Consider the following 25,838-nt stretch of genomic DNA (forward strand, 5'->3'; position numbering starts at 1 on the left):
TCCCACCACTTGTATACATATATGTGGGCAACACTTGTGGAGGACACACTGAGCCTCGACGCTTTTCACCATTACGGGGATGCAGATATATTGCTTGTATGAAATTTGATTGGTAAATGTTTTATGGGCATTTAAAAAATACCATTTTAGAAGTGATAACAAGTTTTGTGCTTCTGTTGTCCTGTAGGTTGAACCGGCAGTAAGATACTGGGAAAACGTTCTCACAATGTTTTCAAAACGTGTAAATCAGATATCGTGGTATAAACCATATCTGATTCATACTTTACCTCTTGAACTAAACCTGGGTTTTTTCTTTGGGAAAATAACAGATTAAAGAAAAAACAAATTAACAATTGACAATTTTATTACCGACATCTGTAAAATAAAATAGTGCGTACCCAAATTTAAATTAACGTTTATATTCTAAAAAAATACATGACACTATGTACTGTTTCTGACGGAATATAAATGAGATGTTTTAGTCACTTAACATAGTGTAGTTTTGTTGTAGATAATTATTAAAGATAAATATGCAACGCAAGTAAGTCAATATGCTGATTGCGCGATTAATTAATAATTATAAATGATCAATTGTTAACAAAAACATGGTTCTATTAACGTTTTAAAATATATTTTAATTTTCTGGATAGAAAATGCAAGTGATGTATCGGACCTGCATACCATTAGTCAAAGTAATCAATATCGCCTCGGGAATATGACATGCATATATTACGATAAATCTAGGAGAGATAAAAACAAATCTAGAACATAACTTCCTGTGAATGAATTAAGCAGAATTATATATACTGGTGGTGCAGAATTTCTTTTAAGTTTAGATTTGCAGGACATTTAATAATGACATATATGCATTAAATTTTAAATGAACACTGTATAGCTGTGATAAGATCGAATATTAATATTCATATATTTTTTTACACAATTGCATAGATCAGATTTTAATTAGCCTTACATTTCAACATGTGTCTACTATTGAATAATACAGAGCTTAATGTACGCACTATCCCCTGGTATAGCAACGTTCGATCATACCATGGTTGTCGATAAAAGGCCAGATAGCCATGGTAATGTTGATCATTAGCCTTCCAACCAGCCATATTGGGTATATCTAAGAGATAATAAAACAAAAAAGTAAAATATATTAGCTTCCTATGATAAAAAGGGAGATGAAAAGAAAGCTGGTGATCATTTCACTGATAACATCGGTATGTAGATGTGTGTACCTATTACGTCTACTTTAAACAGGTCCGTATTTAGAATGTATGGCTGAAACCTCGTAACGAGAATGTGTAAACGTTGAGTGTTGTTAAAATTATTTCTGAATGGCGATAATTTAATATTGTAAACTGCGCTTTGTGATCTCTTTCATACTTGACAAATTAGACTATTTATACCATAATAGTTTGATGGTTTACAAAACAGTAAAATTATATGATGATATATATTTCTAATCATCTTAATAGGTGTAAGTGTTTCTTTCAGTTATGTGAAATAAACAAATAGTTGTGTTATCTATAGCACATTTCACACATATTGTACGCGTGATTAAAAACAAACGGAGGAAAGGTCTGCGAACAAACACTATAATTACAAAGGGATAACTTACACCTAAGTGCTAACGTTCAACAGGCGACCTCTTCTCGAAAATATTTTGGTTTCAAACAGTTTTTTGTAACACAGTTTTTTGAACACTTAAATTTGAAAAATAAATTAAATGCTAAAATTACACTTAATTGAGAGGTACTCCACAAAACGTGTGAACGGAGACGGCTCTGTTTCGAGACAAACTGATTGTATCCGATAAGCGATTTAAATTCTTTTTTAGATGGGATGAAAATGATGTAGAATCCACAAAATTGAGTTTAAAATGTCCCTTTTCTAAACAAACCTGTTAAGAAATTGCATTTGAACAGCAAATACGAAGGGAACAATTGAGTTTAAACTCTGTATACTAAAAGCTTTTAGAATTAGAATATTCAATAATCATTTAAAGCTATAATATCTCCAAATACGTGTTTGTGATAATGTTAACACTATGGACACATCACGACTGTCGTGTTGTGGGCTGACCTGCGGATGGAAAATGGAATCAGGCCCAAGGCCACGACAATATTCTCAGCCATGGGTGTACGTCTGATTCCGTAGATAATAAAACACGAGTTGTAACGTTTGTAATCTGATGGTATACATCTGTCATTTTCAACAAATATCACACATGCCCGTTACTGTGCTAACCGTCAAGTTAGCCCTGGTCCGAAAGTCAACGAGAAAACAGTTAGGTGAAAAAAACACACGATAAAACGAAAAGTAGTCTTATCGTGGCCGGGCCGTATGTATGGGGCTTATTTACCACGCAATGCCGGCTCGATAAAGGGGCAGGGCCACAGATGTATATCAGACCCCTTCCTGACATGAAACACCTTTATCAAATATATATATATTCACAAACAACAGCAAGGAGAAATTATTACACAGAAATGAAACAAAGTACAAACAAATGTTGCAGTGGTAAAACTAACGGTATGGAAAACAATATAAACATGTTACTTATTTAATTTAATGGTCCATGAAAAATATTTTTATCATTGTTATAAATGTGTCCGGAAATGTTCATTTAAAATCATAGAGCCACTCATGGAATTTATATGAAATGCTTCACTGACAAACACACTTACTCTTAGATTCCTAGAAACATAAATTATATTTGGCGAACGTTTCTTCTAAGTGGTTCGATTTTAAATCTACATATGATACGATCTCAATGGTTGACCAGTCCTGCTCTTTGTGTAACTGGTTTCCCCAGCGATGGTCGTTAGATATCGCTAGGTTGGTAGATTCTGTGTCCAGATAATATTCCAGTAAGGTTACTTGGGAATGATTAGACGATTTAGGACACCAAACAAGCTGACAAGCGCCAGTCTGATGGTTGCGGCAATCTAAACATAAATGACGCTAGTTTCTGTTAATACCAGTCTTCAAACTTTCATTGATGCAGACTAAGATCGAATTGGTATTCTCTAACAACTGTGATCCCAATGATAGGAATGGTAGCGATATGTTTTCTCTAGACCCCCTTGTTACTCCGTCTATAACTCTGTCCATTAGCACTGGGCGCATTAAACTAATGGTAGCGATATGTTTTCTCTAGACCCCCTCGTTACTCCATCTATAACTCATTAAACTAATGCCATAAAAGCGTTTAACTCATTGGTATTTTCCAACATGGCGATCTTGATCTTCAAGTGTAGCTTTGCGATTGAACGACAATAACTAGCTGACGCGATCACGCAGAAATGGCGACAATCATCCGAATGTTTCATTTTATCCGAGATATCAAGCTAGATTGGATCGTTTCTATCATTTTTATATAATTGATTCAAAGGACTTCATTTCATTTGACTGCTTTTAATCTTCAATTTATCTTGTTTGCTTTCTTTTGAACGATGTGATACGCTAGATTCAAAGTAGATTTTACCATGTAGACTGTGTCTGCAGGTGGCGATTGTATGTTAACTAGAGAATGACTAAGATTTGTCGATAGCATTTGTCATACATTGTCGTTATTTAGAATCAGCCTGATCGGTTTTTCCCTGCCCTGTAAACCAAACAAAAACAATATTGTGTTATTAGATTTAAAAACAGCAAGCTGTAATCCTACACATTTTATAAACCCTTGACTGAATACAATAGTTTATTTTATTTACATTATTTATAATGCATTTTGTTACAGAAATGTAATCAATATTCAAACTGTATCGAATGAGTCATTTCTATACCGAGGACTATACCGCTTACTGGCATCAGGGTTTAACATAAGGTGCTGTCGATGATTTCTCTACTTTAGTGCTTTGAACCAATCAGGCATCACTTCTTCATAACAACACAAAATCACACACACAAAACTATACCTTCGCACACTAATGTATACCGTTGTGACCAGAAAAACAATAAACTCCATCATTATACTATTTTCTCAGTATTTGGTAAGATACAATTACCGCTCAACGTAGTGCTATGTTTGAATGATTGTATTCAATTATCATTTTACATGCAATTTCTGCAACGCAATATTGTAGATTTGTTTTTCTCGTAAATATCATTTTTTAATAACTTTGAAGCATTCAGTGTATTAAGTTAGTAACCGTTAAGGAAGCATTGGACCTAATTAACTTATGTCTAACGGATCGTTCTGTGTAAGCTTATCTATGCATGCGTTCAATGTTTTTATTATCATTAATGTTAATAAACATTATTTAATATTGCGCTGATTATTCTGTGTATATATATTGTACAACATGTGCTGTATAATGGATATTCGTAGAAATTATAATCCTCAATGTAACTGTTTTTGTCAAATTGCATCAATTATTTGTTCAACATATGTAACTCCGGAACAAGAGCTGCATGGAAATTGCACGTACCACTGTCGGTATAATGGACCACGATCAGGTAGACAGATCTCTAATACATAACGTTGACATTTTAATATAGGTTTCTTTACATGATTAAATATGTTTACTATTTTTGGGACAGACATTAACTTATCTCCCTTGGCAAACTTGTTATCTCTTCTTGTCTTTGGTCTACGACCCAAAACTTAATATATTAGCAAAGTACATTAAGTTGCCAGCTGTGATGGTTAGCCCAGCCTCATTAGCTATAGGTGCGTCCCAAGTCACGGTATCACACACGCCGGGGAGACTCATTAAACTATTTTGTGATTATGGCCGATAGGGCGCAGGTCTGTGGTCTATCTCGCCAGGCGACAAGGACTGTGATATAAGTCTTTATCTCCACATGTCATTATTAACTCCATACCTCTCTTATCATCCCACAACGAATTGTTCTGGGAAATTAGATACAAACCATGAGAATGTATCAGTTACGTCATCTGCCTCCTACACATAAAATGTTTATGTTACTAACGTGAGTTTCAGGCAAACTGTCATTAATTGAAACTTTGTAGAACATCGCCTGAAGATTATGGAGGCTAATCATGGCAATGTGCACATTTTATTTTAAGTACGTTATCACTACATTATTTGATACCGATTTTTTTGTCATTGTAGTCTTTTTTACGCCAGTGTTGTGTTACAATATATTGTTTGTTATTTGAAAATTGTACAGAATATGCCAAATACATTGCTAGCTTGATCCTCTTTGGACTTGTTTGTACTCGTTCTATTTAGTGGTATAGAGATCACTAGTAAACTACAGTTCATCTAGTCATCCATACATCTATTGGCCCGAATGGCCTGCTGTGTTGATTATAATAATAATAATATACCTCAACACTTCCGTCTTTTCGTCATGGAATGAAGAATATAAAATGTTATTTAACAAAGTTTGATTTATTATTTATGTCAACACATCCAAATAAAAAAGGTCCTATTTTTTTTTATATACAAAAATACATTATTCCCTAAAAATATAATACCCTTATGTCAAAGTGATTTACCTTGCCCTTAAAGAAATAAGAATTAATTTATCAAATCCTTTTATGCAGTCTTATTGCTGCCATTTGGTCCTATTTTAAAATCCTTATATGCAAAACACAATTAAGTTTTGAAACAATAAAATTGGATCTATGTTTAATTGTCCGACCCTTCAACACTTGTCAACACGTCTTTGATTGCGTGTTAACTCCTTTTGAAACACGACAAAATCAATGTCGGTATGCTAAGTGATTACCCCTATAATATCCTGGTACCATGCATGACGGCGTGCAGATATTCTAGCGCTTTGTTCTCCACTCTGTTCGTATCTGTAGTTGACATTTATACATTTATAAAGAACTATTTTATCAGCGATACACACAGACCAATCTTTATCTCACACAGTGCGTTTCATCAGCACATATCATCGGCGCGAAGGATAATACAGACACAGATATGTGACTATATCTATATGATGTAGTATTATGTGATTTCCAGAGTTTTACGTGTAAAAAAAGCATTGAGTCATATCATATGCCGAAAATTATCATTTAATTGAAAAATCACGACGATCAGGCCGGTCATGCAAGAAGGAGCACCTATAGGCCTGGACTGATAAATCGCGGATTACCCACTGATTATCTTGTTTAACTTTGAAAAGTGCACACGATAAAAGATACTAGAATTTAAATGCTCTGCATTCTTTTTATGTCGGATCAGAATGTTTGGTATAATTGAAATCTCTACGTGTTTGATGTGCCTCTCTACAGTACGTTATCATGATCCGCTTGGCTGAATCCGTGAAAATGATAAACATCTCAAAACGTGAGTCGCGTCTACCTTTGCAAAAACTATGCGAGCTACCTCAAAGTTGGGCAGGAATACAGAGGGTAGGAATGATCTGATAAAACCAAGATAAACAAAATTGATGAAAATGAATGCATCATGAAAGCAGTAGATGAATTTTTTATCCCGATATCGGAGACAGGAGTATGAGATGACAAAGGAATGAGACAGTCAGTGGCGGGATAGTGCAAGCTGATACTAAGGGGGACCGGTCCACTACTACAACACTGATTAACGCCCAGGGCCATTGTGATGAGCACGCCAGACTCCGACACATCAGTCTTCAGTCTAATCAGTCGGCTACCACACTGTTATGTAATACTACAATTAGTAGTATAAAGGTTGGGAGTAACAATAGGATAGTTTGATTCTAATGTATATTTAAAGGATACAACAATTCTCTGGCTGATACATGCTGTATATGTGTACGCAAACATTAGATTGTCATCGGCATCTTATATTTCAATAAAGAGTACATCTTGTTTTTTAAATCATCAAATAATTGTCCATTTTGGTATGCAAATTAAGTCTACAAATTAGATTAATTTATGAACCTTTGCACGTGAGGTCAGAAATAAGTGTGATTAATTGTTGATTTAATTCAAACTTCACAAGACAATTATCTGTTATAATCTGATAAATCTCAGTTTTAATTTCATGGGAAAGGTTGGAGCTGTACGTTAACGATAAACATAGAAATCCAACAAGATAGAATTGCGGAGTTGAATTAGGATTAAACAAACTGCATTACCCGGTATCTAACAGTTCGGGACGCCGAGTCAAATGCATGCGCATGTCGATAAGACGGCGATAGCTCCCAGCTTGTGTAACGGTTCCCCAGTAGCCACCTGTAGCGCGGACGCCGGGCAGTACATTGCGGCAGAAACAGCAGCATCATCAATCATGTTCAAATAGAATTCTACATAAAACATACTAATATAAAAGGTTATCTACATTGATTGTATTCCGTCCTAATAAGTAGTTACATTTTGTAAAAAAATATTATTGATCGGATAATCAGAAAATATATCAAACTGTATAATATTATCAGCAGAGCGGTGATATGCTGTGCGAGACTTTCAATGACTTCCCTCAAATCACTTCGTTTGTCTTCTGTCGTTGTTTTTCATTTAAAGTGCTAACGTCACAATGATTTAGTCCAATTTGGGCTTTTTATTGTTAGCTGTCATAAAATTGAAAGTCCCTTTAAAATGTCTGTCTGACGTTGACAGACCCCCGACTAAGAGAGGGTATCAAATCATCATTACTGTGCTCTGTCCTTCATGTGGACACCTAATTATCACCTGAGACAAATTAAAACTAGCACGCACATACCATCACCCGAATACTTAAACACAGGTACTCCCGTTTTATATAATCAATTGTACGTATTTTGGAAGCTATAATTACCCCAGTAAGTGGCCTCCGAAGCGACTAGGCTAGTGTGTTAGGTGACAGTATGGTAATTATTATCGGTGCGTTATATCACAGTTCTCGCGACATGTTTATAGCGGACATATACAAAATACGGAAAGCGATGATGCTATCTTGGGTTTAAAATGTGAGCAAATGTAAAATATCTATAACCTGTCTGATCTGGAGTAAAGAAACTCCGCGATGATATCAGGTGTTTGTCAAATTTACGATCACAATCTCGGCTGATACTCGCGTATAAAACGTCGGCTAGATTAAATTTGTAAGTTATTTTCTCATTTTTTCTAGATAGTTGATAACAATTTCGCAAAGGATTTGTAATATATTAAATATTAAGAATTAAGATCAGAATAAATTAAAAATTCAGAATATGCGTCATCTTCAACTTTTCGTTATTAAGTTAAAAATTCTAAGGGCCTAATACGCAACTTTAAACTTAATAGATTACTTAATAACCGATACCTGATAGAGATTCTCTGTTAAATAAATCGAATCGAATATCGCCTAATACAGTTTTCCTTGGGTTGTAAGATCTAATATTGTACGCTGTCACAAAGATAAAAACCGTTCCTCAACTATAGGTAATGACCCTAGTATCATCTAGAGATATTTTCAATTTCGTATCAGATGGTTGCGGAGTTGTGCCCTTTGGGTGACATTCTCGGACCCTCTACCACACCTATACATTAGGGCACTCTACTTTAAAGATCTCAGATATACACTATCTGCCAATCTTGAATCTGATCATGGAGAAAAAGGCAGGCGACACTTTATTTAGTTTTGACAATCCTTCAACCCATGATCATGACCGCTCCAGCTCCGTCCCCTAGATCTTGTGATAGTACTTATCACTAAATCGATATTCAACACCTTTTTAAGCTCGTGTATCGTTCCTTACAGCACCTGGTATTCAAGCCCAGTATAAGGGACGTCCTATTGTGATTGGAACAAAACCATTTTCACAGATAAAGGCCAAATGCTATCATATGAAACTCAGCCGCTTAATTTAAGCTAATGGGTTGGATTTCACGCACATAGTGCATTAGGCGTTTTTTTCAAGGGAAAATGTATTATCTCCTAGTTTGGATAGCGTTATCACACGGCTTATACGATAAAGAAATGTATTTGTGCAATCATGTAAGAAAGTTAATTATACATACTTATCTTAATTGAATTGATAAAGTGATGACAGAGTGGTTAAGTATTGGGCTATAGTCTGACTATTGATTGAAATCATTTCAAATATAAATTGTGCTGGATAAAAAAAATACTCGAGTTAAGTGTTTTAACCGGTCCGCACATAATATGCTCCACTGTTTGTAATTCAGGGTTATTGTAATCAATGTTAGCGAAATAAATACTATCGTTTGTCCTTATTGTATATCGATGCACCTTACATTACCGGTGTCATACAAAACAATTATAATTACAGTGTCGAAAAGAGTTACACATACATACGATGACCGATATACAGTTATGGAGCATAATTGTTTGGAGTAGGGATATGGGGTGAACAATGATAGAATTGGGAGGCATTTGATGGCAGATAGAAGAACGTCAATGCGGGAAAAGAGATGATAGGATGACATTTTTAAGCTGTGTCTGAAAATGTGTGTGACAAGGTTCAATCACATAGGTCAAAATGGACATTGGGGAAACACGTGGGTATTAAATGAAGCTCCTTGGCTGTGGCGGTTCCTGAAGCCGATAAATCCCCTCCAGATCCGCCCCAGAGGATGTCCTGCAGCACTGTGACGCATATAGAGACCGCATGACGGGAGGTGACAAGTGCTCCCATCCGTTCATTTTGACCGGCCGTTAATCTAGCAATTCCTGCGCGTTTGTACATAAGTATAATTTTGACATGAAAACATCCTGTTTTTCTACGCTTATCTCCACAAATATTTTGAAATCAATTTTCAGTTTTACAGAAACAAAATATAAAATATGTTATCATTTAATGTTTAAGTGTACTCATATTTCATATGCACATGCCAATAATGGCATCGATCAATACATTGTTCCTTAGGTTTCTGCAATTCAACAGGTCATATGATTGACCTAATCGTCATACATTTACAAAAGCTCATATATAAATGCCAGAGTGACCCCCCTTGTTGACCAGCATTATCCGGTATGTCACGCGCTAGACTGGGATTGGATGAGAGGCAGTCAGTCAGACGGAAGACGGAGATCAAAGTAAGCTTATTGATAGGTTTACAGTCGACCATGGCAAATCACACGGATTTCTTTCATTACGTCAGCGTTTGTTTCATTTACTTCAATATCGGAGTGTGCATTTTCACTTGTAGAAAAATACATTTGTGTGCAAATTAGCCAACTTTACGGTCGTGCATGAAAGGCAGATATCACATTATAATGTCTGCATCACTTACCAGTTATCTGATAGCTTTTCCAATGTAACATTTAATATCTCGGCTATTGATAAATTATATTACTGATTTGCATTTCAAACGCATTGGGCGAGGGGAGATAAGAAAAGGGAAAGCTATGCCGCTCTATGGGATAGATGCTGAGATAAGACATCAGACAATAATAGATCCATTTTTGTGGAAACGAATTTTTATCAGCTGCATAGAGCACAGGCTGTCCCAAACGTTGCGACTGAGTTTTGCTGCTATCAGCCATTATCAGACTATAAACAGCGTTGGCCTATGCATGCTCCAATATCGATCATATTTGAGCCTCAATCAAGCGCGATTATCTACGGCAGCAGATTGCGAGCTCGCAGGTCTAATTACGAATGCTTGCGAGAGTTTGATAAAGCTAGGACCTATCGCATAGTTTTATCATGTGTATCGGTGTTTCCATCATACCTAATGGATTAATTCAAACTGAATCTATCATTGTGGAAACCGCCTAATCGCTTATCGCTATATCCATAAAGAAAACCGAAAATACGAGCTGATGTTATCGCCTATCTTATGGCGGGTGAATGTGTACGCTGCGATAAGACGCATTTTATTCTGGTCCGAATATAATTACGTACCACGTTCGTCAGAGAGATAGAGAGCCAGCGAGCCAGCCGCGTAGTTAAAATATTACAAAGTGTGTTTTCGGTTACAGAGAACACAGTCATTGTTTGGCTGATAATCTTTCCACTCGGATCCAATAAAACTATACGGGAGACAAATCGCGGTGTGATAAGGCCGGAGATTTGGGTGGACAGATATGCGACCCACCCATGGAATAGATAAGCTAGCAGTATCGCACCGTTGTGCAAGTGAATTTTATCTCTTACCAAGATAAACCTATAAAACTTGTACGGTCATACAGCTTATATGACAATCGCGTTCATAAATACGCCAATCGGTCGGTATGTAAACTGTGGGCACATTCTCTTGCGTTCCACGGTGAATTTTTGATTGGGTCGTAAACCATATTTGAGCCTAACCCTCGATCAGTAGGATCCAATGCTATATTCTGTCGAATCCCACTCGGTCCATCAAATTCTCGTGTCGGTGTGTTACGTCTTATAAGCATGTTAATTTCACCATTTTCAAATCCTATAAGTTTGATAAAGGCAAGGATAATAGATTTTCCTTGAAGAATATGATGACAATTATATAAAATCATGTTACCGAATAAAAGTATCCAACTTTAGAAATGTTAAATATTTAAGTGAATTCGAATGAAATGTAGTTCCTTCTCTGTCTATCATGTTATGATCGTGTCTGTGTATCCCCCCGCACTCTGTACGGGTGTAAATCATGTTATTCGGTTACAACTCGCCTTATCAAGACTGTATTACACGCTGAACGATTAGCACCGAGAAGGAAACGGATTTGTTTAGGGCCAATAAATCAGAAATAGTGTATTTTTATCATACCTAACAAGCCATAGACATTCTATTAATCTACGATAAAATGATGGTGTTTGTTAATATATTTAGTTTCTCTACTTTACTGTTTTAAGAGCTATGTTTATTAAAACGCTTTCTTTTTTATTCATTCATTTTAACTACCTAATAAAATTAAATAAGAAAACGACTGTGTGACAAATTCATCATTAGTTTTAAATGTTTACCTTTTTAAAACTCTACAAAGAAGGCACTAGACGTTAAAAAATGGAGGATTTGGTTCGGAGGTAACCGTCCTAATTAAATCGTCTCATTTGTCAGAGCGGACAGGCGATGACATGTACACAACACAATTACCGCCATCTCGTTCACCCGGCAGTAGATTCGATGACTTGTGTTTGGACTAAGCTGTGGTTTATCTTGCGGTAGAAAACACTAGTACAATGAAACCTTGTCTGGGCATCTGATGGGTTCGACACTGTGGAGTCTTAAACAGAATACCGTCTAAGTCTTCACTTCTATCGTCAACTATACTACATGGAAGTAACAGAAGGTGTCACTTGAAAAAAGTGCAATAATGAGTATTATTGTATTTTTTTTTTTTTTTTTGATGTAACGGTTTGATCCGTCTGGTAAGAGCGTCGCTATAACCTTCATATAAAAGCTTGATCAAACTGATGAAAATAAATACTAGGCTTATGATAGCAATACAAATAAAGAAAAGGGGGATTGTACTATTTTTGTCTCTCTTTTGAGATATTATATGATCACACTTTCCATATTCAATGAATATTTTGTCTTCAAATGTCCTTAGCTGTTGCGAGGACTTTAACGCGAAACAAACAAATACGCGATTAAAGATCTGACTCCTGACAAAATAACCAGACAAATAAGAGGTTACATAGTTGTGTACGATAGAATAAGATCCTCACCACCTCTCCACTTTATAAATATTTTATAATCTGTTGAGGAGTTGAGAAATGGAAACATACGCCTTTGTCAAAAACACATGACAAGTGATAAGGGTTGAGGGTATCCTGAGATTTACTGATAAGAACAGAAATAGGGATCAAAGTTCAGCCTCGCAGAACGACAAACTATCTAACATCAATTACTTACACCAAAATGTACATATCTATTTTTTATTATGATATGTAAAATAAACAGAATGTTCCTCGTCACACCTGTACGATATCCATCAGTGGGGAAGATACATGGATTGGATGTTAAGTACGAGAAAAGCCTGGCCGAGAATGTGTACTGAAGGTCAATATACAGATTATATATCTTTTCTATCATGATGGCGTGCCCAAGATAGCAGGTAAGATATACATGGACAAGATGTAGTGTGTTACATGTGACAGGCACGAGATAGACGGAATAAAAACCATACAGAACGTGTCAATGAATTTACTAAATAAATGTATATAAAGCCCGATAGACATCTGATTTGATGAAGTGATATATAAGGGCGAGAGGTAAATCACGTGTGTGTGTCGGACGTTTACCACGGTGCACAGATTGATACAGCGATACAAACACTTCCGATCTGGACCTCGCATCTACTGATGGTCAAGTCAGATAGTGGTCAATCAACCCTAACCAGGAAACAAATGCAGGATTGTACAGTCGATCCAATAGCATGTGTACATAAAACAGATGTAGTTATTTATAGATTAGAGTTGAAAATCCAATCTTTATATAGGTTAGGTGGACACTCTCAATAGTCCTATCTCTGTGATCACTTCTACATGAATTTGTTCTAGAAAGTGAGCGTTTGTCTGATAATCTGTGTATACTGATTGTAAGTGGTATAATTATAATGTTAAACTAATCAATTAACTTGTTTGGAGTCCAACATAATTACGAATGTCTGCAAATTTTCTTAATTTAAGTTACTCATTTGCTTGGTTGGACATTAAGAATATTTAAGTTCGATTTTGTAAATACACTAGCACGTGCTGCTACTTAGTGGTAGTGATGATCAATCTGAATATGTATTACAGTAATAAGTGTTCACACTTGTACGTATCAACAAATTATTATTTAGCGTGAATCTATCAAACATACTTTAAGATATACAGTAATGTGTTTTCTTTTTATTATATAATTTCTTTCAATTCTTTATCTTAATGACTCGACTTCCTACAGGTATTCAATATAGATGCTTAAATTCCTAAATATTTATCATCAGTGTTATACAGGTGTTTTTATCATTGCTTATTTGACTGTATATTATTATCTGGTCGATGTTAGGCTGATGATTAAACCGAGAAATTAAGATTATTACAATGTCTTAAATGATTATAAATCATTAACATAAATTGGCAGATTTTACAGGGAAAGTTCTACATATCTGTACATACTTGAAACCCATTATTATTAATTATTGGTGTTTTCTAAATAATTATATAATGAAACAACAATGACTATGAATCAATTTAAAAGTGTTTTGTGTAATAAATGAAGAGAAATATGATGAAATGTACAATGTTATGGTGCTACTGTCGAACACAAACGTGTAAAATACCCTGTCAGATTTTTTTCCGTACGAGAACAAACGTGTAAAATACCCTGTCATATTGTTTTCCGTTCGAGAACACACATGTAAAATACACTGTCAGATTGTTTTCCGTACGAGAACAAACGTGTAAAATACCCTGTCTGAATAATCTGTATGACTTTACATGTGTTCAATATATATTAGGTATACATAACCTGTACAATAACAAGGTAACAAGCATTGAGTGATGTGCTGTTTGAATTCCCGTGTATGAAAAATGTTAGTGATGCCCTGTTTGAATAACCCTATATGGCAACAAGTGTAGGATGTGCCTTTTCAAAATTATTCTGAACGAGAACTTACTCTGACTACGTGTGCACTTCATGATCACCATGTACCGAGAATCATGATTATAAAATCAGACTTGTGTTGGGAGTTAAGAAGTTTATCATAGTCTTTGTTATCTGTTCAGAATGATAGGTGATTGGTTACGTCTTATCGGAATTCCTGGCTACAAAGATATGCACCTACCTTTATCAATATTCCGTCCTAAATATCCCTTTACCAAAAGTAACGACAACAAACGAACAGTACCATTATGATAAATTTATAACCATATCATTGTTATTGATTCGTAATCAAGTTTCATATTCATAATTAAATTTTGTTTTCAAATATGAAAAAGTCAAAAGAGTAATACAATATATTTTTTGATAGGTTGAATATATAATCAAAAAAATAAATCTTCCTAATCGACACTTTTGATTTTGTTTGTTTTGAATATACAAGTCATTATTGTTTTTATACTACAAATGCGAAAACACTTTACATTACTGGAAACAGTATAAATAGGTGTAGTAAGTTGATTTACATCCTCATAACAGTCAATTATACTGAAATGACTTGAACTATCTGAAACACGCGTCTGTTTATACATGTAATGTTTCTTTAATGACTTAGAAAGCCACTAACACAATGTATTTACCATTAACACAGAGACCTGATAGACAGGCAATGGGATGTCTATCATTGTAAAACAGTACCTGTTGTGTTTTATTATGCCTTGTCATGACTGTAAATGATAGCTAAACCGATATATGTAGATAATAGTTTCTGTTGAATTTTATCGTTCAACAAACTACGCTAAGAAATATGACCCTGGTAATTGGATATTATTAATTAATGGAAAATTAGAGTAATTATCTTAGTATAACGTTACCAGATATAATGCTGTCTATATTGTTGTACAATATCATAATCTCACGCACGGTGTAATACCACACACGAACTCTGTCCTGACCACGGAAAATATAGATATAGCAAAACTGCATGTGTTTCCTTTCAATATTAATATAATAAAATAAATGTGTACTCACGTTTTAAAGGCTTCGGATTTGATTGTTTTCTTCTCGACATTATTCCAAGTGTTATTTTCACTTCAGTGTGTTAAACTCCCCGGTCGCTTGTCAACTGACATATGCAATATGCGCAATGACACCATGACCTCAGTGAAAATAATTGCGCGGTGACCTTTCCGGGGTCATGATGAATATGATACATAAACATTCAAGATAATCGATAGGTATGATCCGGGAGTATGATTGGTGGACAGACTTATGTATCCACGCTTGTCTAACACTAAAATACACTGCCGGAACAACACCGTGTGACTTACAGTGAGTAATGTTCACATCTAAGTTGTAACCGACGACTCGCTACGCCAGTAAACACCCGGCCGAGTTTTCACCTTTTCCCGGAGCACTAGTTTGCCAACTGATCAGCACGGAAGACAAGCCAGCAATGCTAAGTATATTTGAACTCCAGCCCGCGCCGAGGTACGAGATGTCCGATAAGCGTATCAGTCTTATCTACGTGATTGTATCTTATCTACCCAACAATCAAACCATTCATCTTTACTTATCATGCGCCGTGTCAAAGGGGCGAGCCTCTGATAGGAGCGATCGACCCGTTCTCCTCGTCATATACCCCGAGGTTCTCCACGGACACAATGTCAAATTCTTGTATTCATCTGCAAGCCACCAGATACGATTGTTGTACATATGTGACGCTGTCGTATCTACGATGGCTAATCGCAAGTTTAGCTGTACTGTTTTACCACCATCAGATAGGGGGATGTTTGCGCGGTCTATTGTTTGAAGGGAGGAAATAATTTAGGACATACTTTATAGGGCGTGTAGATACAGTTGTCTTGTCGTTTTTATCTCCATAAATAGTTAATCACATAGCTATCTTATTGATAATGCTATAATCATATTTTCTTTTTTATCTATTTGCCCTTGAATGATGTATTATTTAGGTCAGTCTACTTTTCTTAAAGAAAGACAGATAATTACTGCGAAATCGAAGCAACTTAGAAAACAACTGAGCTATTTCATATAAAACTATAATGAAACTTAATAACAGTGGCAATATATTTCCCAATTTCAAATCGTAATTCATTTTGTCAATTCGAAACCGCCTAACCACATAAAATACTTCCTGTTAAACTATTTCTCTAGTCTTTAATCTTCATTAATATTTGTAACGTCAAAATATTAACATAGCCACGCAAAACATCAAACATCCGATTTTGTAAACTCCAAAAATAATGTCAATAGATACACAAGTTTATTGTGACACAATAGTCAAACATACAGGGGCCACAAGTTCAATGAAACATGGGAGTCCAGTAGAAGGAGCCTCAAATACTTTATAGCGAGACATGCTTCCCAGTAGAAAGGATTATTCTTCAATAATAAAATAAAAGTTTCTTCTTTCGAGATGCCGTTGCAGTACGCATTCAAAGAAAAGTGCTGGTTCCATGAGTATATCGCGAATATGAGTGTTGTTTTGTTGGAATATACAAAAGAAAGGTTCCATACAGCATGCTGGTAGCAACGTGTTGTAGAAACACTGGTCCCGCTCCCCTGTATTTAACCATCTCGCGGTTCCGTTGGTTGCCTTCCCTTTGTTTGATGTCCTCTCTGTCCCAGTTGTTGTCTTTTGTTTTGTTTTGGTGTCCCTCAGGTCCCAGCTGTGTTGCCTTTTGTTTTGTTTTGGTGTGTTTCCGGTCCCAGCTGTCGGCTTTTGTTTTGTTTTGGTGTCTTTCCGGTCCAAGTTGTTGGTCTTTGTTTTGTTTTTGATGTCTTTCCGGTCCCAACTGTTGCCTTTCCCTTTACTTTGATAAAGCACCAGTTCCTGTTATAGTATTGTAATTTGTGTTTGGCGTCGCTTCAGTTCACATTGTTGCCTTTTGTATAATTGCCTTATAATTATCGAATTTAAGTTTCGAGTATGTGTGGTATCTTTTTGTCCATTTAATGTTATGTTGTATTGGTGACTATCATTTAATTGTTAGTTGTATGCCATATGACCTATATATAGTAACAAGTAGACAGATGAAAAACTCGACTAAACGTTAGGTATGTGCCGACGAGCTCTTTTTACAGAAATTATGTATGAAAATCTATATTAAATATTATTCATGGAGATATTTCTTATCACTATATCTGCATATATGAGACGCACTGTGATATGAAATATGAACGTGGATTATCATTGATCTGGTATGACCGTAGATTCGATAAGATATGCTTATTATATGTCAGGTAGCTTTTCCTCTATGCCAATTCATAAAAAGGTATTAATTTACTGATGTCACCGTTAGATAAGCGGCTAGCCTTCTGACACACGGCATACTATACCCTACATACAGCAATGGAAACCCCTACACTCACAAATACCAGTATCATATTCTGACGTCAAATATGAAACGCATCAACACACTGAAGGCCGATCGATGTTAACGTTGGTTCCTAATGAGCTAACGCCCATATAAGGTAAAGGCAGTGTGACATATCTCGAATACTTCACTTCTACACACGTTTTATTTTACAGAAACAAATATGACATCAGATCTAAGTTAAATAAAGTAAGGGTCACCCAATTGTAAGTGTTTCATTTTAGAGGCGTAATCAATCAGGCTTCATTAGCCACTACAAGAGTATCTAACATTAGTGTTTACCGTCTGAAATGGCTCGTAATGCTCTATAGGAATTGTTTAACATAACTTGGTTACATAACTGGTAGCTGTGTGTTATTGAAAAATGCAAGGACATACTAGCGTTATATAATCAATGAAAATGTTTGTAAAATAGATACATGTAATTACATACCTAGGTTGATATCATTAAGATTGGATAAATATGGAATGCTAACATTATGAGATACGTGCATAGCGTGTGTGCAACATTCGTTAACACGTGTTGAGACAAGTTTAGAATCAAATGTAATTGCATTAATTTAATTTAGTTATGTTTTCGTAAATGGGAATGCAAGTTGCTGCAACTGGTTAGTTAACTTATTATATATACACATTACAAACCCAATTTAACAGATATATGTCCGCCTCCAGCATCGCTAAACGGATATTTTATTGATTATTCAGTCAATAAATACGATATTTTCTCATGATATTGAATACAGAAGTGTGCCATCATTAACAACACAAAAATATCATTTCATTATTGACGTTTATCTGAATTTTATAGCATAAATGTATGCTTAGTTGTCTGAATTTTATAATGCACAATCAGTGGAAGTTGTCTGAATTGTAGAACGGTCAACTATTGACAGCTGTCAGAATGTTATAACATACAATTATTAACAGCTGTCTGAATGTAATAACGAATAATTATTGGCGGTTTTCTGAATGTTATAATGTACAATTATTGGCAGTTGTCTGAATGTTATAACGTACAATTATTGACAGCTGACTGAATGTTATAACGTATAGTCATTGGTGGTTGTCTGAATGTTATAACGTATAATCATTGGCAGTTGTCTGAAAGTTATAACGTATAATCATAGACAGCTGTCAGAATGTTATAACATACAATTATTGACAGCTGTCTGAATGTTATAACGTATAATCATTGGCGGTTGTCTCAATGTTATAACGTATAATCATTTGCAGTTGTCTGAATGTTATAACGTACAATTATTGACAGCTGTCTGAATGTTATAACGTATAATCATTTGCGGTTGTCTGAATGTTATAACGTACAATTATTGACAGCTGTCTGAATGTTATAACGTATAATCATTGGCAGTTTTCTGAATGTTATAACGTATAATCATTGGCAGTTGTCTGAATGTTATAACGTATAATCATAGACAGCTGTCAGAATGTTATAACATACAATTATTGACAGCTGTCTGAATGTTATAACGTATAATCATTGGCGGTTGTCTGAATGTTATAACATACAATTATTGACAGCTGTCTGAATGTTATAACGTATAATCATTGGCAGTTGTCTGAATGTTATAACGTATAATCATTGGCAGTTGTCTGAATGTTATAACGTATAATCATTGACAGCTGTCTGAATGTTATAACATACAATTATTGACAGCTGTCTGAATGTTATAACGTATAATCATTGGCAGTTGTCTGAATGTTATAACGTATAATCATTGGCAGTTGTCTGAATGTTATAACGTATAATCATAGACAGCTGTCAGAATGTTATAACATACAATTATTGACAGCTGTCTGAATGTTATAACGTATAATCATTGGCGGTTGTCTGAATGTTATAACATACAATTATTGACAGCTGTCTGAATGTTATAACGTATAATCATTGGCAGTTGTCTGAATGTTATAACGTATAATCATTGGCAGTTGTCTGAATGTTATAACGTATAATCATTGACAGCTGTCAGAATGTTATAACATACAATTATTGACAGCTGTCTGAATGTTATAACGTATAATCATTGGCGGTTGTCTGAATGTTATAACATACAATTATTGACAGCTGTCTGAATGTTATAACGTATAATCATTGGCAGTTGTCTGAATGTTATAACGTATAATCATTGGCAGTTGTCTGAATGTTATAACGTATAATCATTGACAGCTGTCTGAATGTTATAACGTACAATTATTGACAGCTGTCTGAATATTATAACGTACAATTATTGACAGCTGTCTGAATGTTATAACGTACAATTATTGGCAACTGTCTGAATGTTATAACGTTCAATTATTGACAGCTGTCTGAATGTTATAACGTACAATTATTGACAGCTGTCTGAATGTTATAACGTTCAATCATTGACAGCTGTCTGAATGTTATAACGTACAATCATTGACAGCTGTCTGAATGTTATAACGTACAATTATTGACAGCTGTTTGAATGTTATAACGTTCAATCATTGACAGCTGTCTGAATGTTATAACGTATAATCATTGGCGGTTGTCTGAATGTTATAACGTATAATCATTGGCAGTTGTTTGAATGTTATAACGTACAATTATTGACAGCTGTCTGAATGTTATAACGTATAATTATTGGCGGTTGTCTGAATGTTATAACGTATAATCATTGGCAGTTGTCTGAATGTTATAAAGTACAATTATTGACAGCTGTCTGAATGTTATAACGAATAATTGTTGGCGGTTTTCTGAATGTTATAATGTACAATAATTGGCAGTTGTCTGAATGTTATAACGTATAATTATTGACAGTTGTCTGAATGTTACAACGTATAATTATTGACAGTTTTGTTAATGTTAACATGGCAGACAATGAATGTGTGTTGTCGTATTAATACCATGTCAATCATCTTTTATTACCATTTTAAGAGTGCCATCAGTAGATTAACTGAACTGAAATAACTATTCATTAAATAAAGAGTAAGGTCAAACTGTTTTGAATCCTAACGCCTATGAAGAAATTCAGCCTGCTGTTACTGAGCAGTAACTGCAGTCTGCATTATCAGGTCACATGACCACGGTTTCCGTGACGTCAGTGTTAGCAACCACTCTCATCGTTACAGCAACGTCATCAATTTGTACGATAGCTGCCATCGTGTTATTGTCGTTTGGTTCATACAAGTTGCATTTTGACGGGTTTTGCAGACAATGAAGACATCCAGAATAGGAAGGTAAGCTCTTACTTTTGTATAAGAATGTTCTGCACATATAATGTGAACAGTTCACTGCATTGAACAGTTGTTGCCTGGTTACATTTTGTTTTAATCGCGACCCTTGTTTGGAAAGTTTTCAGTCGGATAATGGCCGTCCGCGGCTGTTCCGAGAATTGGACCAGTGAGGTTTTGCGGCAGCAGGAACTATTAATTAAGCTCATCCGACTAATTAGGTCGTAAAAGGAAATGTAAATATAAGAATTGAACGTCTGTCAGATTGCAGTTACAACCAATATTTATGCAATCTGGGTGACAGATAAATAATCATGACGTTCTAACGGACGTCATTCTATTTATCTGTCAACCAGATTGCAAGAATATTGTCTGTAACTGCAATCTGACAGACGTTCAATCCTTAAATTGTGGTGCATTGTACGACTTTGTATATAATAATCTAGATAGTATGGTGTTACGACTTAGTATATACATGTAATAAGTTAAATAATATGGTGTTACGAATGAGTATATAATACATATTATGTCTGTATGACTAGGTGTATAGTAAGCTAGATGCGGATGACATTAGGTCAGGGAATATTATGCAATAGGACTGATATTGCGTTAAACTATGTTTTTGGTTACGACTAGGTTTATAATACGATAAACTGTATGGTGTTACGACTGGGTATATAATACGATAAACTGTATGGTGTTACGACTGGGTATATAATACGATAAACTGTATGGTGTTACGACTGGGTATATAATACGATAAACTGTATGGTGTTACGACTGGGTATATGATAAGTTAGATAGTATGGTGTTACGACTGGGTATATAATAAGTTAGTTAGTATGGTGTTACGACTGGGTATATAATAAGTTATATAGTATGGTGTTACGACTGGGTATATAATAAGTTAGAGATTATGGTGTTACGACTAGATATATAATACGATAAACTGTATGGCGTTACGACTGGGTATATAATACATATTATGTCTGTATGACTAGGTGTATAGTAAGCTAGATGCGGATGACATTAGGTCAGGGAATATAATGCAATAGGACTGATATTGCGTTAATCTAGGTTTTTGGTTACGACTAGGTTTATAATACGATAAACTGTATGGCGTTACGACTGGGTATATAATACGATAAACTGTATGGTGTTACGACTGGGTATATGATAAGTTATATAGTATGGTGATACGACTGGGTATATAATTAGTAAGAGATTATGGTGTAACGACTTGGTATATAATTAGTTAGAGATTATGGTGTAACGACTGGGTATATAATAAGTCAGATATCATGGTGTTACGATTGGGTATATAATTAGTTAGAGATTATGGTGTAACGACTGGGTATATAATAAGTCAGATATCATGGTGTTACGATTGGGTATATAATAAGTCAGATAGTATGGTGTTACGACAGGGTATACAATTAGGTATAAATTATGGTGTTACGACTGGGTGTATAATTAGTTAGAGAGTATGGTGTTACGACTGGGTATATAATTAGTTAGAAATTATGGTGTTACGACTGGGTATATAATAAGTCAGATAGTATGGTGTTACGACAGGGTATACAATTAGGTATAAATTATGGTGTTACGACTGGGTATATAATTAGTTAGAGAGTATGGTGTTACGACTGGGTATATAATTAGTTAGAAATTATGGTGTTACGACTGGGTATATAATAAGTCAGATAGTATGGTGTTACGACAGGGTATACAATTAGGTATAAATTATGGTGTTACGACTGGGTATATAATTAGTTAGAGATTATGGTGTTACGACTGGGTATATAATTAGTTAGAGATTATGGTGTTACGACTGGGTATATAATTAGTTAGAGATTATGGTGTTACGACTGGGTATATAATTAGTTAGAGATTATGGTGTTACGACTGGGTATATAATTAGTTAGAGATTATGGTGTTACGACTGGGTATATAATTAGTTAGAGATTATGGTGTTACGACTGGGTATATAATTAGTTAGAGATTATGGTGTTACGACTGGGTATATAATTAGTTAGAGATTATGGTGTTACGACTGGGTATATAATTAGTTAGAGATTATGGTGTTACGACTGGGTATATAATTAGTTAGAGATTATGGTGTTACGACTGGGTATATAATTAGTTAGAGATTATGGTGTTACGACTGGGTATATAATTAGTTAGAGATTATGGTGTTACGACTGGGTATATAGTTAGTTAGAGATTATGGTGTTACGACTGGGTATATAGTTAGTTAGAGATTATGGTGTTACGACTGGGTATATAGTTAGTTAGAGATTATGGTGTTACGACTGGGTATATAGTTAGTTAGAGATTATGGTGTTACGACTGGGTATATAGTTAGTTAGAGATTATGGTGTTACGACTGGGTATATAGTTAGTTAGAGATTATGGTTTTACGACTGGGTATATAATTAGTCAGATATTACGGTGTTCCGACTGGGTATATAATAAGTCAGATATTATGGTGTTACGACAGGATATAAAATAATAAGTTAGATAGTATTGGGTTATGACTATGTATATAATAAGTAAGATATTATAACGTTACGACTGGGTATATTTAAGGATAAACTTGAATATATTTTTTATGTTATGGAGGTATAACACAAAAAAACGGCGTGTACTCTAAATATACCGCGAAGCCGTTTATGATGAGAGTACACTCCGGTTTTTTGTGTTATACCTCCTTAACATATTCAAGATATTATAACGTTACGACTTGGTATATTATTAGTGAGATATTATAACGTTACGACTTGGTATATTATTAGTGAGATATTATAACGTTACGACTTGGTATATTATTAGTGAGATATTATAACGTTACGACTTGGTATATTATTAGTGAGATATTATAACGTTACGACTTGGTATATTATTAGTGAGATATTATAACGTTACGACTTGGTATATTATTAGTGAGATATTATAACGTTACGACTTGGTATATTATTAGTGAGATATTATAACGTTACGACTTGGTATATTATTAGTGAGATATTATAACGTTACGACTTGGTATATTATTAGTGAGATATTATAACGTTACGACTTGGTATATTATTAGTGAGATACTATAACGTTTCGACATGGTATATTATTAGCGAGATACTATAACGTTACGACTTGGTATATTATTAGTGAGATACTAAAACGTTTCGACATGGTATATTATTAGCGAGATAATATAACGTTACGACTTGGTATATTATTAGAGAGATATTATAACGTTACGACTTGGTATATTTAAGGATTGACCTTCATTTTGACTGCGTATACGGTAGTATGAACGCAGTTGGCTACGAACATATTTTATGTAGCGCGTAAGCGCGCCATAAAGAATATGTTCGTTGCCAACTGCGTTCATGCTACCGTATACGCAGTCAAACTGAAGATCAAATCTTATATTTACATATTTTCCTACTAAGATGGTACACTCAGAATAAAGCTAATTCCAATACATTTGCTTTTATAATGGTACAAAGCATCCGTAACGTGCGTAAATCCAAACAAATGAACAGCCTACAGCCTCCGAGCAGCGATGGATCTCCAACGTTACCATTATGACGTCACAATGTAAATTACGTCATCAATAGGAAACAATGGTCTCCAAGGAATCTTACTGCGTATACGGTAATGTATACGCAGTCACGGTTTACACAGCTTCAATGGGAGCGAATGTAAATATAATAAGGTAAACTATGTTTGGCGTTACGACTGGGTATATAATAAGGTAAACTATGTTTGGCGTTACGACTGGGTTATTAGTCAGATATGGGCATGCTTACAACAGCGCACGAAACCATTCTGCAGCAAAAGTGTCTTCACATCTGTTGGAGGGAGCTGTATCTGCTTATAAGGCGCTATCATTTACATCAAATACTGACGGAGAGGCATGTGCGAACGATTGCCCAGAAGATAAGGATGGGGCTTGAAGCAGACATCAGTAGAGAATCGTTAATAAATATTGATAAAGTTATCGCGTTCCTCTACTACTACCGGAATGTGCTGCTTTCCGTCATTTAATATCCTCCCCGCCACTTAAAACAGAATAGCTAATGAGTAACGGAATCGGAGAGATGCGACAATGAATGGGGGCAGCTAGATAAGATAGAACACAGCATGACTTAATGGACACGACGTAAATGCTAATTGATATACACAACTAAAAGCCTCGGATGTATATATGGAATCACAGATATCTAGCGATGTCGTCCCTAACTGTCCACATACAGGCCGCCTCGTGCACGGCTCGTTATGTACTGGTCGTGCAGATAACACGTTTTCTAATGCTTCTCAGTGTTTTGATCGGCGACATCAGTTATTTACTTCATCCAGAGACACAGTTATCTCGGAAAACCACATAGTTCAAATCGTCTCAATAAATATTTACTGAACTTACAAAACAACAGAGATACAGTTATCTTAACAAACAAATATCTACTGAACTCTCACAACACAACATTTAAATTCAATATATATCAAAAAGAAGCCGACAAAATATTGCGTTAAACTTCTATATATTAACCAGTATACTATCATTCCACATGTTTACTTATAAATTGATACCTTCTCATGAGGGAACAGTGAATAAACAATGTTACTTTAGTGTAATTACCCCCATTGAATTCCGCCAGTATAAAAACAGCAAAACCAGGCAATCAGTTTCCTTCATTTTATCATGTGATGTGTATATTATATTTTTAACAGATATGGCCTAAATATTACCTCATAACAGATATTATACGTAGTCTTATAAGAAATAATAACTAAATTGAGCAAATACTCCTATAACTATTTCGTCAA

General features: G+C 35.0%; 1 protein-coding gene across 1 annotated transcript in view; it reads right to left on the reverse strand.

Moving 5' to 3' along the window:
* The window catches only part of LOC110458449 (zinc finger protein ush-like), a 30,207-nt gene extending 14,344 nt beyond the window's left edge, over positions 1-15,863 (reverse strand). The window contains exon 1 of the mRNA XM_021510145.1: positions 15,433-15,863. Within this exon, the coding sequence (XP_021365820.1) occupies positions 15,433-15,472 (40 nt within the window). The 5' untranslated portion in view covers positions 15,473-15,863. The remainder of the gene's footprint in view (positions 1-15,432) is intronic.
* Between the last annotated feature and the right edge of the window lie 9,975 nt (positions 15,864-25,838).

The sequence above is a fragment of the Mizuhopecten yessoensis genome, unplaced genomic scaffold, assembly GCF_002113885.1.
Source record: "Mizuhopecten yessoensis strain PY_sf001 unplaced genomic scaffold, ASM211388v2 scaffold9615, whole genome shotgun sequence".
Lineage (NCBI taxonomy): Eukaryota > Metazoa > Mollusca > Bivalvia > Pectinida > Pectinidae > Mizuhopecten > Mizuhopecten yessoensis.